The 15,389-nt window shown below is 45.7% G+C and overlaps 1 protein-coding gene across 2 annotated transcripts in view; it reads right to left on the bottom strand.

The window, feature by feature from the left end:
• Window positions 1-15,389, bottom strand: part of lmbrd1 (LMBR1 domain containing 1) — a 189,337-nt gene that overhangs the window by 167,026 nt on the left and 6,922 nt on the right. For both annotated transcript variants that reach the window (XM_071394464.1, XM_071394465.1), the window contains exon 3: window positions 15,009-15,072. In XM_071394464.1, the coding sequence (XP_071250565.1) occupies window positions 15,009-15,072 (64 nt within the window). The remainder of the gene's footprint in view (window positions 1-15,008; window positions 15,073-15,389) is intronic.

Genomic DNA, 15,389 nt, shown 5'->3' with positions numbered 1-15,389 from the left:
TCCGCTGTGCAATCCGGTTTCCGAGCCGGTCATGGGTGCACCTCAGCCACGCTCAAGGTACTAAACGATATCATAACCGCCATCGATAAAAGACATTACTGTGCAGCCGTCTTCATCGACCTGGCCAAGGCTTTCGACTCTGTCAATCACCATATTCTTATCGGCAGACTCAGTAGCCTCGGTTTTTCTAATGACTGCCTTGCCTGGTTCACCAACTACTTTGCAGACAGAGTTCAGTGTGTCAAATCGGAGGGCATGTTGTCCGGTCCTCTGGCAGTCTCTATGGGGGTACCACAGGGTTCAATTCTCGGGCCGACTCTTTTCTCTGTATACATCAATGATGTTGCTCTTGCTGCGGGCGATTCCCTGATCCACCTCTACGCAGACGACACCATTCTATATACTTCCGGCCCTTCCTTGGACACTGTGCTATCTAACCTCCAAACGAGCTTCAATGCCATACAACACTCCTTCCGTGGCCTCCAACTGCTCTTAAACGCTAGTAAAACCAAATGCATGCTTTTCAACCGTTCGCTGCCTGCACCCGCACGCCCGACTAGCATCACCACCCTGGACGGTTCCGACCTAGAATATGTGGACATCTATAAGTACCTAGGTGTCTGGCTAGACTGCAAACTCTCCTTCCAGACTCATATCAAACATCTCCAATCCAAAATCAAAGCAAGAATCGGCTTTCTATTCCGCAACAAAGCCTCCTTCACTCACGCCGCCAAACTTACCCTAGTAAAACTGACTATCCTACCGATCCTCGACTTCGGCGATGTCATCTACAAAATAGCTTCCAATACTCTACTCAGCAAACTGGATGCAGTTTATCACAGTGCCATTCGTTTTGTTACTAAAGCACCTTATACGACCCACCACTGCGACCTGTATGCCCTAGTCGGCTGGCCCTCGCTACATGTTCGTCGTCAGACCCACTGGCTCCAGGTCATCTACAAGGCTATGCTAGGTAAAGTGCCGCCTTATCTCAGTTCACTGGTCACGATGGCTACACCCACCCGCAACACGCGCTCCAGCAGGTGTATCTCACTGATCATCCCTAAAGCCAAAACCTCATTTGGACGCCTTTCCTTCCAGTTCTCTGCTGCCTGCGACTGGAACGAATTGCAAAAATCTCTGAAGTTGGAGACTTTTATCTCCCTCAACAACTTTAAAAATCTGCTATCCGAGCAGCTAACCGATCGCTGCAGCTGTACATAGTCCATCTGTAAACTACCCACCCAATTTACCTACCTCACCCCCCATACTGCTTTTATTTATTTACTTTTCTGCTCTTTTGCACACCAGTATCTCTTCTTGCACATGATCATCTGATGATTTATCACTCCAGTGTTAATCTGCTAAATTGTAATTATTCGATTTATTGCCTACCTCATGCCTTTTGCACACATTGTATATAGATTCTCTTTTTTTTCTACCATGTTATTGACTTGTATATTGTTTACTCCAAGTGTAACTCTGTGTTGTCTGTTCACACTGCTATGCTTTATCTTGGCCAGGTCGCAGTTGCAAATGAGAACTTGTTCTCAACTAGCCTACCTGGTTAAATAAAGGTGAAATTAAAAAAAAATTAAAAAAACACTAGCTCAAATACACAGCAACAAAAACACTGGAGGATTTGGCCAATAGCCATTTGAATGAATAAATAGCTAATTTCCCTGTAAGGAGAATCTGTCTGACTGGCCCAGACCTCTGACGGACCTTTACACAGTCCTCTCCTTCCATGGTGATGTGAACATACTGTATCATTATCCATTAACGTCAGAGAATAGGCTACAATGGTGTTATATAGATCCAACAAGGACTCAATGGCTTAATTCATTAGGTCTATGGTCTTCAACAAGGTTCCATATAGAACCATTATTTGAAGCAGTGTAGAAGAAAATGGAGCAGAACTCAGGGATTGTACAGAAAGAGGGGGGCATATTGGGAAAACATGGGTATTGTATTGTTCCTTCAATACTTTTGGCCCGAACGTTCTCATCGTAAAGAGTTCAAGGACCTTGTGACAGTTCAAGGACCTCACCTACTCTAATAAAAGGTGCAATCTGTCCGTTTTCAGAGAGCAATCCCCTCGCCATGACGACTAGCTCTTTCCATCAGTAAACACTCAGAACAATGGAGGCAGGTATTCTAGAGGTTATGAGCTTTGGACCAGTAACTGAAAAGTCGATGGTTCAAATCTCCGAGCCGACTATGTGAAAAATCTGCCGGTGTGCCCTTGAGCAAGACACTTAATCCTAATTGCGCCTGTAAATCGCTCTGGATAAGAGCATCTGCTAAATTACGTAAATGTAAATAATTAAGGACAAAGCACCCCACAAAACACAAACTTTCTCTCACACACCTCTCCTAGAATACACACACGTTGACACGTTTATCACAAGTCATCTCTCACACACCTCCCCTAGAATACACACACGTTGACACGTTTATCACAAGTCATCTCTCACACACCTCTCCTAGAATACACACACGTTGACACGTTTATCACAAGTCATCTCTCACACACCTCCCCTAGAATACACACACGTTGACACGATTATCACAAGTCATCTCTCACACACCTCTCCTAGAATACACACACGTTGACACGTTTATCATGAGTCATCTCTCACACAACTCTCCTAGAATACACACACGTTGACACGTTTATCATGAGTCATCTCTCACACACCTCCCCTAGAATACACACACGTTGACACGTTTATCACAAGTCATCTCTCACACACCTCCCCTAGAATACACACACGTTGACAAGTTTATCACAAGTCATCTCTCACACACCTCCCCTAGAATACACACACGTTGACACGTTTATCATGAGGATTGCATACCTACATCCTCTCTAGCCCCTCTTCCATCCCCAAAATGAGGGTGCATGGGGGCGGGAACGCAGCAGAAGAAACTGAAAGCCATGATTTATTTAGAGAGCTCAGAGTTGTTAGGCCTGTTGCTAGAGGGGCTTATCATGCACCACTGCTTTGAAGTGCTCACTGCTCAACACCCGGCCAGGCCTGAGAAGAAGATGCCTCAACGGAGAGAGAGAAGCAGCTGATTAAAGTTCATCTGAGTTTTGGATGTTTGGGACATTAACCTTTTGTAAATGCAAGGTCAAATGTGTCATATGTGGGCCCATATTCAAAGAGCTTGTCAGAGTAGGAGTAGTGATCTAGGATCAGGTTCACCTTCTTATTCATTATGATCTAACAGGCAAAAGTGATCCTAATTATCCAACGATATCAGCACTCCTACCCTGAAACACTTGATGAATAGGGACTCAGATCCTATGGCAATTCACAATCACAATAGACTGGGAGACGGGTTTGGCTCTCTGGATCCAATGTGAATGTTGGTAAGTCGCTTTGGATGAAAGCGTCGGCTAAATGGCATATTAATACTATTATATTATAATATTGAGCACAAGGTGTCACAGGAAGGCCAAGAAGATCATGAAGGACCTCAGCTACCCGAGCCACGGCCTGTTCACCCCGCTACAATCTAGAAGATCATGAAGGACCTCAGCTACCCGAGCCACGGCCTGTTCACCCCGCTACAATCTAGAAGATCATGAAGGACCTCAGCTACCCGAGCCACGGCCTGTTCATCCCGCTACAATCTAGAAGATCACGAAGGACCTCAGCTACCCGAGCCACGGCCTGTTCACCCCGCTACAATCTAGAAGATCACGAAGGACCTCGGCTACCCGAGCCACGGCCTGTTCACCCCGCTACAATCTAGAAGATCACGAAGGACCTCAGCTACCCGAGCCACGGCCTGTTCACCCCGCTACAATCTAGAAGATCACGAAGGACCTCAGCTACCCGAGCCACGGCCTGTTCATCCCGCTACAATCTAGAAGATCACGAAGGACCTCGTGGGGGAGGTTATCTCTGTTTATTCTTTTTGGGTATGTTGTTATTTGAGCAGATGATTAGGCTTCTATTATTGTTTGTTGTACAACCAAACATGTTTCAGTCTAATGATTAAATCTCTGAAGACGTTTAAAGCTCATCAACTTGATGATTAAGTGTGTGGATCGTATCTTTCGAGGAACAAAATGAAACCAGCATTAGGGTTGCAAAGGGTCGGAAACTTTCCGGTAAATTTCCGGAATTCCGGTAAATTTCCGGAATGAAGAATGCAACAAAGTCAACAGAAACATCTGGCCAAGTGCATAAAGTTCCCTCAGCGCTCACAACAAGCAAACTCTGACAAAAGTCCCTCTACTTCTACTCGAGGTGAAAATTATGAATCAGACACCTTATCGATAGCAACAGCTCATGGTCCTCCTGGAATCAGAAGTTTTTTGACTCAATGGAGGAACGTAGTCAGAGAAATGCTAATGAATATCTTGCTCGAGCTGTGTATGCAACTGGTTCACCTCTGATGCTCACAGGCAATGTGTATTGGAAGAGATTTCTGAATGTTCTTCACCCAGCATACACCCCTCCAACCAGACATGCTTTATCTACTAATTTGCTGGATGCAGAGTTCAACAGAGTTCAAGTGAAGGTCAAGCAAATCATAGAGAAAGCAGACTGTATTGCAATCATCTCTGATGGGTGGTCGATTGTTTGTGGGCAAGGAATAATTAACTACATCATCTCCACCCCTCAACCAGTATTCTACAAGAGGACGGACACAAGGGACAACAGACACACCGGTCTCTACATTGTAGATGAGCTGAAGGCAGTCATCAATAACCTTGACCACAGAAGCTATTTGCATTGGTGACAGACAATGCCGCGAACATGAAGGCTGCTTGGTCTAAAGTGGAGGAGTCCTACCCTCACATCACACCCATTGGCTGTGCTGCTCATGCATTGAATCTGCTCCTCGGGGACATCATGGCACTGAAAACAATGGATACACTCTACAAGAGAGCCAAGGAAATGGTTAGGTATATGAAGGGTCATCAAGTTATAGCAGGAAAGTGAGAAGAATAAGAGCACCACATTGATGCTGCCCAGCAACACCCGTTGGAGTGGTGTTGCCATCATGTTTAACAGTTTCCTGGAGGGGAAGGAGTCTCTCCAAGAAATGGCCATATCACAGCCTGCCGATATGGACAGCCCTATCAAGAGCATCCTCCTGTATAATGTATTTTGGGAGAGAGTGATAAGCAGCCTGAAAGTCCTGAAACCTATAGCAGTAGCCACTGCACAGATTGAGGGAGACAATGCCATCCTGTCTGATGTTCAGACTCTGCTTGCAGATGTAAGAGAATAAATTCGTACTCCCCTGCCCACTTTACTGTTGCTCCAAGCAGAGGAAACTGCAGTTCTGAAATACATCAGAAAGCGTGAAGACTTCTGCCTGAAGCCCAAACTCGCCTCAGCGTACATGTTGGACCCCAAGTATGCTGGCAAGAGCATCCTGTCTGGTGAAGAGATCAACAAGGCCTATGGTGTCATCACTACCGTGTCTCGCCACCTTGGCCTGGATGAGGGCAAGGTTCTTGGCAGTCTGGCGAAGTACACTTCCAAGCAAGTGCTTTGGGATGGAGATGCAATATGGCAGTCGTGCCAACATATCTCATCAGCCACCTGGTGGAAGGGACTTTGTGGATGTGAGGCTCTTTCCTCTGTTGCCTCCATCATCCTCCAAATCCCACCAACATCAGCCGCCTCAGAGCGCAACTGGTCCTTGTTTGGGAACACACACACCAAAGCACGCAACAGGCAGACCAACACAATGGTTGATAAATTGGTGTCCATCTGGGCAAATTTGAGGCTTTTTGAGCATGACAACAAGCCATCCTCAACAAGGTTGGAAAGTGGCAGTGATGATGAAGCCTCAGAGTCTGATGTTCAAGAGGAGGACATTGAGGAGGTCCAGGGAGAAGACATGGAAGCCTGAGAGGAAGACAATTAAAGCTTTAGTTTCTAGACTATCATTTTACAGATGTATATTGAAAATGTTTTTGGGAGATGGATCATTGAGGATCATTTAATATTCCCTTTCTTTTGTTGTTCAGTGAAAACATCCCATGTGAAGAGTCAACTCATTTAATTCAAGTTCAATTCGTAACTAAATTGTTTTATTTCATAATTTGCAATTATGTCTACTTATGATGAGGTAAAAGGTTTATGTTTCGGTCTCCATATGATGGTAAATATATCCATTGCAAAAAACATCTACATTTAAATGGTATTAATATTAATTTGCATATATTGCCATTAATTCCCATATTCCCATGGAAAGCTTCCACCTCTGAATATTCCCCAAAATGTGCAACCCTAACCAGCATAGACAAAACTGTGATTGAAGCGAGAGAGAAGATAGAGAGAGAGAGAAGAGAGAGAGAGAGGAGACAGATAGATTTTTTAATTTGACCTTTATTTAACTAGGCAAGTCAGTTAAGAACAAATTCTTATTTTCAATGACGGCCTAGGAACAGTGGGTTAACTGCCTTGTTCAGGGGCAGAACAACAGATGTTTTACCTTGTCAGCTCGGGGATTCGATCTTGCAACCTTTCAGTTACTAGTCCAACGCTGTAACCACGAGGCTACCTACAACCACCTAAAAGGAAGCAATTCCCAAACCTTCCATAACAAAGCCATCACCTACAGAAAGATGAACCTGGAGAAGAGCCCCCTGAGCAAGCTGGTCCTGGGGCTCTGTTCACAAACACAAACAGACCCAACAGAGCCCCAGGACAGCAACACAATTAGACCCAACTAAATCATGAGAAAACAAAAAGAAAATTACTTGACACATTGTAAAGAATTTACAAAAGAACAGAGCAAAATAGAATGCTTTTTTTGGCCCTAAACAGAGAGTACACAGTGGCAGAATACCTGATCACTGTGACTGACCCAAAATGAAGAAAAGCATTGACTATATATAGACTCAGTGAGCATAGCCTTGCCATTGAGAGAGGCCACCATAGGTAGAACTGGCACTCAAGAGAAGACAGACTATGTGCACACTGCCCACAAAATGAGATGGAAACTGAGCTGCACTTCCTAACCTCCTGCCAAATGTATGACCATAGAAGAGACACATTTTCCTCAGATTACACAGATACACAAAGAATTCGAAAACAAATCCAATTTTGATAAACTCCCATATCTATTGGGTGAAATACCACAGTGTGCAATCACAGCAGCAAGATGTGTGACCTGTTGCCACAAGAAAAGGGCAACCAGTGAAGAACAAACACCATCGTAAATACAACCTATATTTATTTATTTTCCCTTTTGTACTTTAACTATTTGCACATCATTACAACACTGTATAAAGACATAATATGACATTTGTCATGTCTTTATTCTTTTGGAACTTTTGTGAGTGTAATGTTTACTGTTAATTATTTATTGTTTATTTCACTATTATTTATTATCTATTTCACTTGCTTTGGCAATGTAAATATATGTTTCCCATGCCAATAAAGCCTCTTAAATTGAAAATTAATTGAGAGAGAGATAGATATAGAGAGAGTGAGGGAGAGAGATAGAGAGAGGGAGAGAGAGAGGGAGAGAGAGAGGGAGAGAGAGAGAGAGATTTTGACAACCCCTGTCAATCTACCTTTGAATAAAAATCCTGCTTTCAAGGTTAGATCAGGAGGAACCCTCTTTAGAAGCCTTGGTGGCTGTGGTGCTGAGGCTCAGCTATACATGGAGCTTCAGCTCCCCCTACTGGTGAATAGAAACACACCCCTCCCCCTTCCATCCCACACAGGATGCAGAAAAGGAGCGAATGAGAGGAGGAAAAATACACTCAATCAATAACTCTAATTCAACATGAAATACAGCGGTAGGAGCCCTGAGAAATACCTTCAAAATCCAGCTATGGGATTTAACCCTCCTACTACATGGTATGTGTCCAGGATGAGGACTTCTAGAAGTCACTGTCGTTGTCAAATAGCCAACATGTTGCAGTTCTCCCTGCATCTGATTACCCCTCTGTACCACTGCAGTGTATCTGCATGCTGCCACGGGGAATAGATTAAAGTGGATCACTGCAACAATCTGCCTTAGACTTGGAGTAGAGACCTTCTGTAGAGGATGGTAGAACACCATCTACAATATCTGATTCTAGTTATATTACAGTAGAGACCTTCTGTAGAGGATGGTAGAACACCATCTACAATATCTGATTCTAGTTATATTACAGTAGAGACCTTCTGTAGAGGATGGTAAAACCTCATCTACAATATCTGATCCTAGTTATATTACAGTAGAGACCTTCTGTAGAGGATGGTAAAACCTCATCTACAATATCTGATTCTAGTTATATTACAGTAGAGACCTTCTGTAGAGGATGGTAAAACCTCATCTACAATAACTGATTCTAGTTATATTACAGTAGAGACCTTCTGTAGAGGATGGTAAAACCTCATCTACAACAGGGGTCGGCAACAGGCCGTGTTTATTTAAGTCTGATCACCAGGAAGTCAGGAAATCATTCGTTTCATTTAGGAAATCTGTTAACTAAGTATTCCCACACATAAAAAAAAGAGACATTGAGACAAGATCACAAATGTAATCAAGGTATGAAATTATTGTTATTTTCAAATGCAATCTCATTTTGGGCTGAGTTGTGGTCAATTCACAGCGTACAAATGATCATTATTATGTTCCGGCCCTCTGACCAAATCGGCCTGCGGCTGAATGGAGTTGCCAACCCATTATCTACAATATATGATTCTAGTTACATTTCAAAACATCTCTCTAAGTCCCTAGTCAGATTTACATTGACTCATTGAAAGGATTGCAAGCTCTTTGATTCACACGCTACCAAATAAAAGATTTCTCCCTCAACAAAAAGCTGTTTTAGATTTAAAGACAAAGTGTTGACTCCTCAGTTTATTATGAGAACTATTTGCTCCTGATATTCCTCCCCCTCTGTTGCTGGCTGCCATGACAACATCCATTTTATCAAGACAGACATTTCAATTCTTCTCACTACAAGGGGACAGACTAGTTGAGCTGAAAGAGTCTAGACACCAAATAAGACGCTCGTTATCAGAAACACCAGTGACAGAAAGACACTTGTTATCAGAAACACCAGTGACAGAAAGACACTTGTTATCAGAAACACCAGTGACAGAAAGACACTTGTTATCAGAAACACCAGTGACAGAAAGACACTTGTTATCAGAAACACCAGTGACAGAAAGACGCTTGTTATCAGAAACACCAGTGACAGAAAGACGCTTGTTATCAGAAACACCAGTGACAGAAAGACACTTGTTATCAGAAACACCAGTGACAGAAAGACACTTGTTATCAGAAACACCAGTGACAGAAAGACACTTGTTATCAGAAACACCAGTGACAGAAAGACACTTGTTATCAGAAACACCAGTGACAGAAAGACGCTTGTTATCAGAAACACCAGTGACAAAAAGACGCTTGTTATCAGAAACACCAGTGACAGAAAGACGCTTGTTATCAGAAACACCAGTGACAGAAAGACACTTGTTATCAGAAACAAGAGAAACCAATGCATGTTGCTGCTAATGCAAATAAGCCTCGTCAATGGCTTTGAAGAGTCACATCATTTATATATGTTTTATGTACTGTATGTTTTTTACCAACAGCCTTGAACCTTCCTGATCGACTGCCGAAGGATATTTCCACAGCAGAAAACACACACACACATACGCTTCTGCAGCATAGACAGGCTCCCTTAGTCACCATCACATTGACACATGATGTCACATGCTAGGGTATGCAAGCTCTTTAAAGCCTCTCCCCTTCTCCCTACCTCCTCCCACTTCTCTCCCTCCCTCCTCCTTTCTGGGTAAAAAAGGAATCATAGTCTCTCAACCATGACAAAACAAAACAACCGACAGCCAGCCCAGTGGATCCGTCCAGCTTCTGTCAAACTCAACGCTGTAATTGGAGGAATAACACGTCCCCCATTTAAAGCCGGACTCTTTATATAGATAATACACAATCACATATGAGTTTCTAAAGAGAAAATCTCTCTTTAAGGATTTATAATCCTGCTCAACATGGATTTCACCCCACTGTTCTGTTCTCTCTGCTTCACTTTGCTTTCTACAGTCCTTCTTTAACCCATTACAGTGTAAGCCCTGTCTCAGCCGGGGGAGTGTTTGAATAAGCTATAAGAAATTGTTTTAAGGAGGTCATTACGAAGGATCATTTTGCTTTTTGCTTTTGAATTTTAAGACCTCTTGAAGTATCCCAAAAATATATACATTTAATAAAAGCATTTGGCCTTACTGCTATTAGCCTAAACAAACTCATTGGATAACAGATTCACAACACTGAACAAGAGATAGTCCCCAAAAGTTTGTTCTGAAGTGTCTGTCCTGTATCTGAGAGATATAAGAAAGATCAGGAAACATGTGATTTTATTTTTTTACATTTATTTAACCCCTTATTTTTGGAACTAAACAGTCTCCATATATACAGTGGGTATGGAAAGTCACCAAACCCTTCCAAAATGTTCACCTTTTGTTGCCTTACAGCCTGAAATGAAAACACATCAAATCAGACTTTATTTGCTCACAAAAACTCTAAAAACGTATTAAAACAGTAGAATAGCCTATTTGGATAAGTGAACACTGCCCCTTAGAATTGTAATTGCAAACTTGCTGAGGTATAACCAACGACCTTCCAGATCACAAATTAAAATCACAGATCACAAAAATTGTCTTCCATCTGTGATCAATTGAATTGACTTTGATTAGTTCAGTATAAAAACGGGTTGTTCATAGAGGACTCCACTGCTCAGTAGAGCAATTCAAAGCAAAGAACCGAACCTGTTCAGACGCTGCAGAGAGAAGTTGGACTGTTCAGACGCTACAGACAGAAGTTGGACTGTTCGGACACTACAGACAGAAGTTGGACTGTTCGGACACTACAGACAGAAGTTGGACTGTTCAGACGCTGCAGAGAGAAGTTGGACTGTTCAGACGCTGCAGAGAGAAGTTGGACTGTTCGGACACTACAGACAGAAGTTGGACTGTTCAGACGCTACAGACAGAAGTTGGACTGTTCAGACGCTGCAGACAAAGAGAGAGGCTTGGTGAGAGAGGCTTGGTGTTAGAGAGGCTTGGTGAGAGAGGCTTGGTGAGAGAGGCTTGGTGAGAGAGGCTTGGTGTTAGCAAGGCTTGGTGAGGCTTAGTGAGAGAGGCTTGGTGAGAGAGGCTTGGTGTTAGAGAGGCTTGGTGAGGCTTGGTGAGAGAGGCTTGGTGTTAGAGAGGCTTGGTGTTAGAGAGGCTTGGTGAGAGAGGCTTGGTGAGAGAGGCTTGGTGTTAGAGAGGCTTGGTGTTAGAGAGGCTTGGTGTTAGAGAGGCTTGGTGAGAGAGGCTTGGTGAGAGAGGCTTGGTGAGGCTTAGTGAGAGAGGCTTGGTGAGAGCGGTCTGCAGGAAATCAAGTCTCCCCGCAGGCTTTGTGTTTTGATGTGTTGTGATGCTGAGTCAATCACACAAATAGGCTTCCTTGTGGGAGACAAATCAGCAGCTGCGAGTTCTCTCTCTCATTCATCTCTCTTTCTCATTCTCTCTGTTTCTTCACCCTCACCTCTACTTCTATCCACTCTGTCCTCTCCTCCCTCCACTCTGTCCTCTCCTCCCTCCACTCTGTCCTCTCCTCCCTCCACTCTGTCCTCTCCTCCCTCCACTCTGTCCTCTCCTCCCTCCACTCTATCCTCTCCCCCCTCCACTCTATCCTCTCCCCCCTCCACTCTATCCTCTCCCCCCTCCACTCTGTCCTCTCCTCCCTCCACTCTATCCTCTCCTCCCTCCACTCTGTCCTCTCCTCCCTCCACTCTGTCCTCTCCTCCCTCCACTCTGTCCTCTCCTCCCTCCACTCTGTCCTCTCCTCCCTCCACTCTGTCCTCTCCTCCCTCCACTCTGTCCTCTCCTCCCTCCACTCTGTCCTCTCCTCCCTCCACTCTGTCCTCTCCTCCCTCCACTCTGTCCTCTCCTCCCTCCACTCTGTCCTCTCCTCCCTCCACTCTATCCTCTCCTCCCTCCACTCTGTCCTCTCCTCCCTCCACTCTGTCCTCTCCTCCCTCCACTCTGTCCTCTCCTCCCTCCACTCTGTCCTCTCCTCCCTCCACTCTATCCTCTCCCCCCTCCACTCTATCCTCTCCCCCCTCCACTCTATCCTCTCCCCCCTCCACTCTATCCTCTCCCCCCTCCACTCTGTCCTCTCCCCCCTCCACTCTGTCCTCTCCTCCCTCCACTCTATCCTCTCCTCCCTCCACTCTGTCCTCTCCTCCCTCCACTCTGTCCTCTCCTCCCTCCACTCTGTCCTCTCCTCCCTCCACTCTGTCCTCTCCTCCCTCCACTCTGTCCTCTCCTCCCTCCACTCTGTCCTCTCCTCCCTCCACTCTGTCCTCTCCTCCCTCCACTCTGTCCTCTCCTCCCTCCACTCTGTCCTCTCCTCCCTCCACTCTGTCCTCTCCTCCCTCCACTCTGTCCTCTCCTCCCTCCACTCTATCCTCTCCTCCCTCCACTCTGTCCTCTCCTCCCTCCACTCTGTCCTCTCCTCCCTCCACTCTGTCCTCTCCTCCCTCCACTCTGTCCTCCCTCCACTCTATCCTCTCCTCCCTCCACTCTGTCCTCCCTCCACTCTATTCTGTCCTCCCTCCACTCTATTCTGTCCTCCCTTCACTCTACCCTCTCCCCCCTCCCGCCACTCTACGCCGTCCTCTCCCCCTCCCGCCACTCTACTCCGTCCTCTTCCCCCTCCCGCCACTCTACTCCGTCCTCTTCCCCCTCCCGCCACTCTACGCCGTCCTCTCCCCCCTCCCGCCACTCTGCACCGTCCTCTTCCCCCTCCCGCCACTCTGCGCCGTCCTCTCCTCCCTCCCGCCACTCTGCGCCGTCCTCTCCTCCCTCCCGCCACTCTGCGCCGTCCTCTCCTCCCTCCCGCCACTCTGCGCCGTCCTCTCCTCCCTCCCGCCACTCTGCGCCGTCCTCTCCTCCCTCCCGCCACTCTGCGCCGTCCTCTCCTCCCTCCCGCCACTCTACGTCATCCTCTTCCCCCTCCCGCCACTCTACGCCGTCCTCTCCTCCCTCCCGCCACTCTACACTGTCCTCCCTACCTCCCTCCACTCTGCCCTCTCCTCCCCCCACTCTGTCCTCCCTCCCTCCACTCTGTCCTCCCTCCCTCCACTCTGTCCTCCCTCCCTCCACTCTGTCCTCCCTCCCTCCACTCTGTCCTCCCTATACTGTTCTCCCTCCCTCCACTCTGTCCTCTCCTCTGTCCTCTCCTTCCTCCCTCCACTCTGCCCTCTCCTCCCCCCACTCTATCCTCTCCTCCCTCCACTCTGTCCTCTCCTCCCTCCACTCTGTCCTCTCCTCCCTCCACTCTGTCCTCTCCTCCCTCCACTCTATCCTCTCCTCCCTCCACTCTATCCTCTCCTCCCTCCACTCTATCCTCTCCTCCCTCCACTCTATCCTCTCCTCCCTCCACTCTGTCCTCTCCTCCCTCCACTCTGTCCTCTCCTCCCTCCACTCTGTCCTCTCCTCCCTCCACTCTGTCCTCTCCTCCCTCCACTCTGTCCTCTCCTCCCTCCACTCTGTCCTCTCCTCCCTCCACTCTGTCCTCTCCTCCCTCCACTCTGTCCTCTCCTCCCTCCACTCTGTCCTCTCCTCCCTCCACTCTGTCCTCTCCTCCCTCCACTCTGTCCTCTCCTCCCTCCACTCTATCCTCTCCTCCCTCCACTCTATCCTCTCCTCCCTCCACTCTGTCCTCTCCTCCCTCCACTCTATCCTCTCCTCCCTCCACTCTATCCTCTCCTCCCTCCACTCTATCCTCTCCTCCCTCCACTCTGTATGCAGGGAGAGATATGATGCTTCCACGTACTGTAAGCTAAGTACCTTGAGAAAGAACTGACAAATCTGAGTAGAACTGCTGTACTATACACAAGACAAGATATATCCAGGCCATTTGGCCATTAAATCAATTACATTCCTGATAGGATCCAAATCTGCATTTTAAGACCTCGCTACTTCTGCATTATATAAGACCCTGTAAATTCAACTCTTCCTTTGAGTGCATTTTTCATCCAAATCTTTGACAGCAACACAGAAAATCATATTAGTGGCGTCTACGACTCAGTCTAGAGGACAAAGTCAAGTAACGCATGGTGGGCAGGTGAATTGAAGTGCATGCTGAGATTTACATGCACAGTGTTGTACCTTGTCTGTCAAAGGGAATGTTCTGATGACATTATGCGACTGATGGAAGTAGATTCTCTGATTGGGGAGGGTCTTGGCTGAGGAAACTAATGGCTCATGATCAAGTAGGTTAACAGAGAGTATTACTGCCTAGGTAGGCTAACTGAGATGAATACAGAGAGTATTACTGCCTAGGTAGGCTAACTGAGATGAATACAGAGAGTATTACTGCCTAGGTAGGCTAACTGAGATGAATACAGAGAGTATTACTGCCTAGGTAGGCTAACTGAGATGAATACAGAGAGTATTACTGCCTAGGTAGGCTAACTGAGATGAATACAGAGAGTATTACTGCCTAGGTAGGCTAACTGAGATGAATACAGAGAGTATTGCTGCCTAGGTAGGCTAACTGAGATGAATACAGAGAGTATTACTGCCTAGGTAGGCTAACTGAGATGAATACAGAGAGTATTACTGCCTAGGTAGGCTAACAGATTAATACAGAGAGTATTCATGTCAGTGTTATTGACCAGGCAACCAGAGACACAGATTAATCCAACCATTCATTAGTTCAATATGGAGAAGGTGGGGAGACTCTGTCCCTTACAGTTGAATAGCTAGTTTCCCGGACACAGATTAATCCTGGACAAAAACATCTATTCCAATGGAGATTCTCACTCCATACAAAATCACTTTCTACCAATCAGGAATATGTTGATTTGTTCAAACTATTAAAGTCACAACGGGTACAAACATAAGTCAATGGTAAATATTTGACTTTAAACAAAAGGTTTAGCAAACAGAAAATAATTTGCTGGCACTGTGCCTTGATAAATATGCCTATATGAATACAAATAGTATCCTACTCACAGTAATAAGCATACAGCACAGTGTCTTCGATTTGGCCTCGTGTCTCATTGTTTTCTGCCCACTCCTGTATTGAGAAGAAATAGGACATTGATTACAATAAAGACAACAGACCTTCACAACAACATCTGAACAGATTAAAACACTAAACAGATCTTCACAACAACATCTGAACAGATTAAAACACTAAACAGACCTTCACAACAACATCTGAACAGATTAAAACACTAAACAGACCTTCACAACAACATCTGAACAGATTAAAACACTAAACAGACCTTCACAACAACATCTGAACAGATTAAAACACTAAACAGACCTTCACAACAACATCTGAACAGATTAAAACACTAAACAGACCTTCACAACAACATCTGAACAGAT

The sequence above is a fragment of the Salvelinus alpinus genome, chromosome 3 (genome assembly GCF_045679555.1).
Source record: "Salvelinus alpinus chromosome 3, SLU_Salpinus.1, whole genome shotgun sequence".
Lineage (NCBI taxonomy): Eukaryota > Metazoa > Chordata > Actinopteri > Salmoniformes > Salmonidae > Salvelinus > Salvelinus alpinus.
The sequence above is the reverse complement of the archived record's forward strand: the minus strand, read 5'-3'. Positions and strand labels throughout refer to the sequence as shown.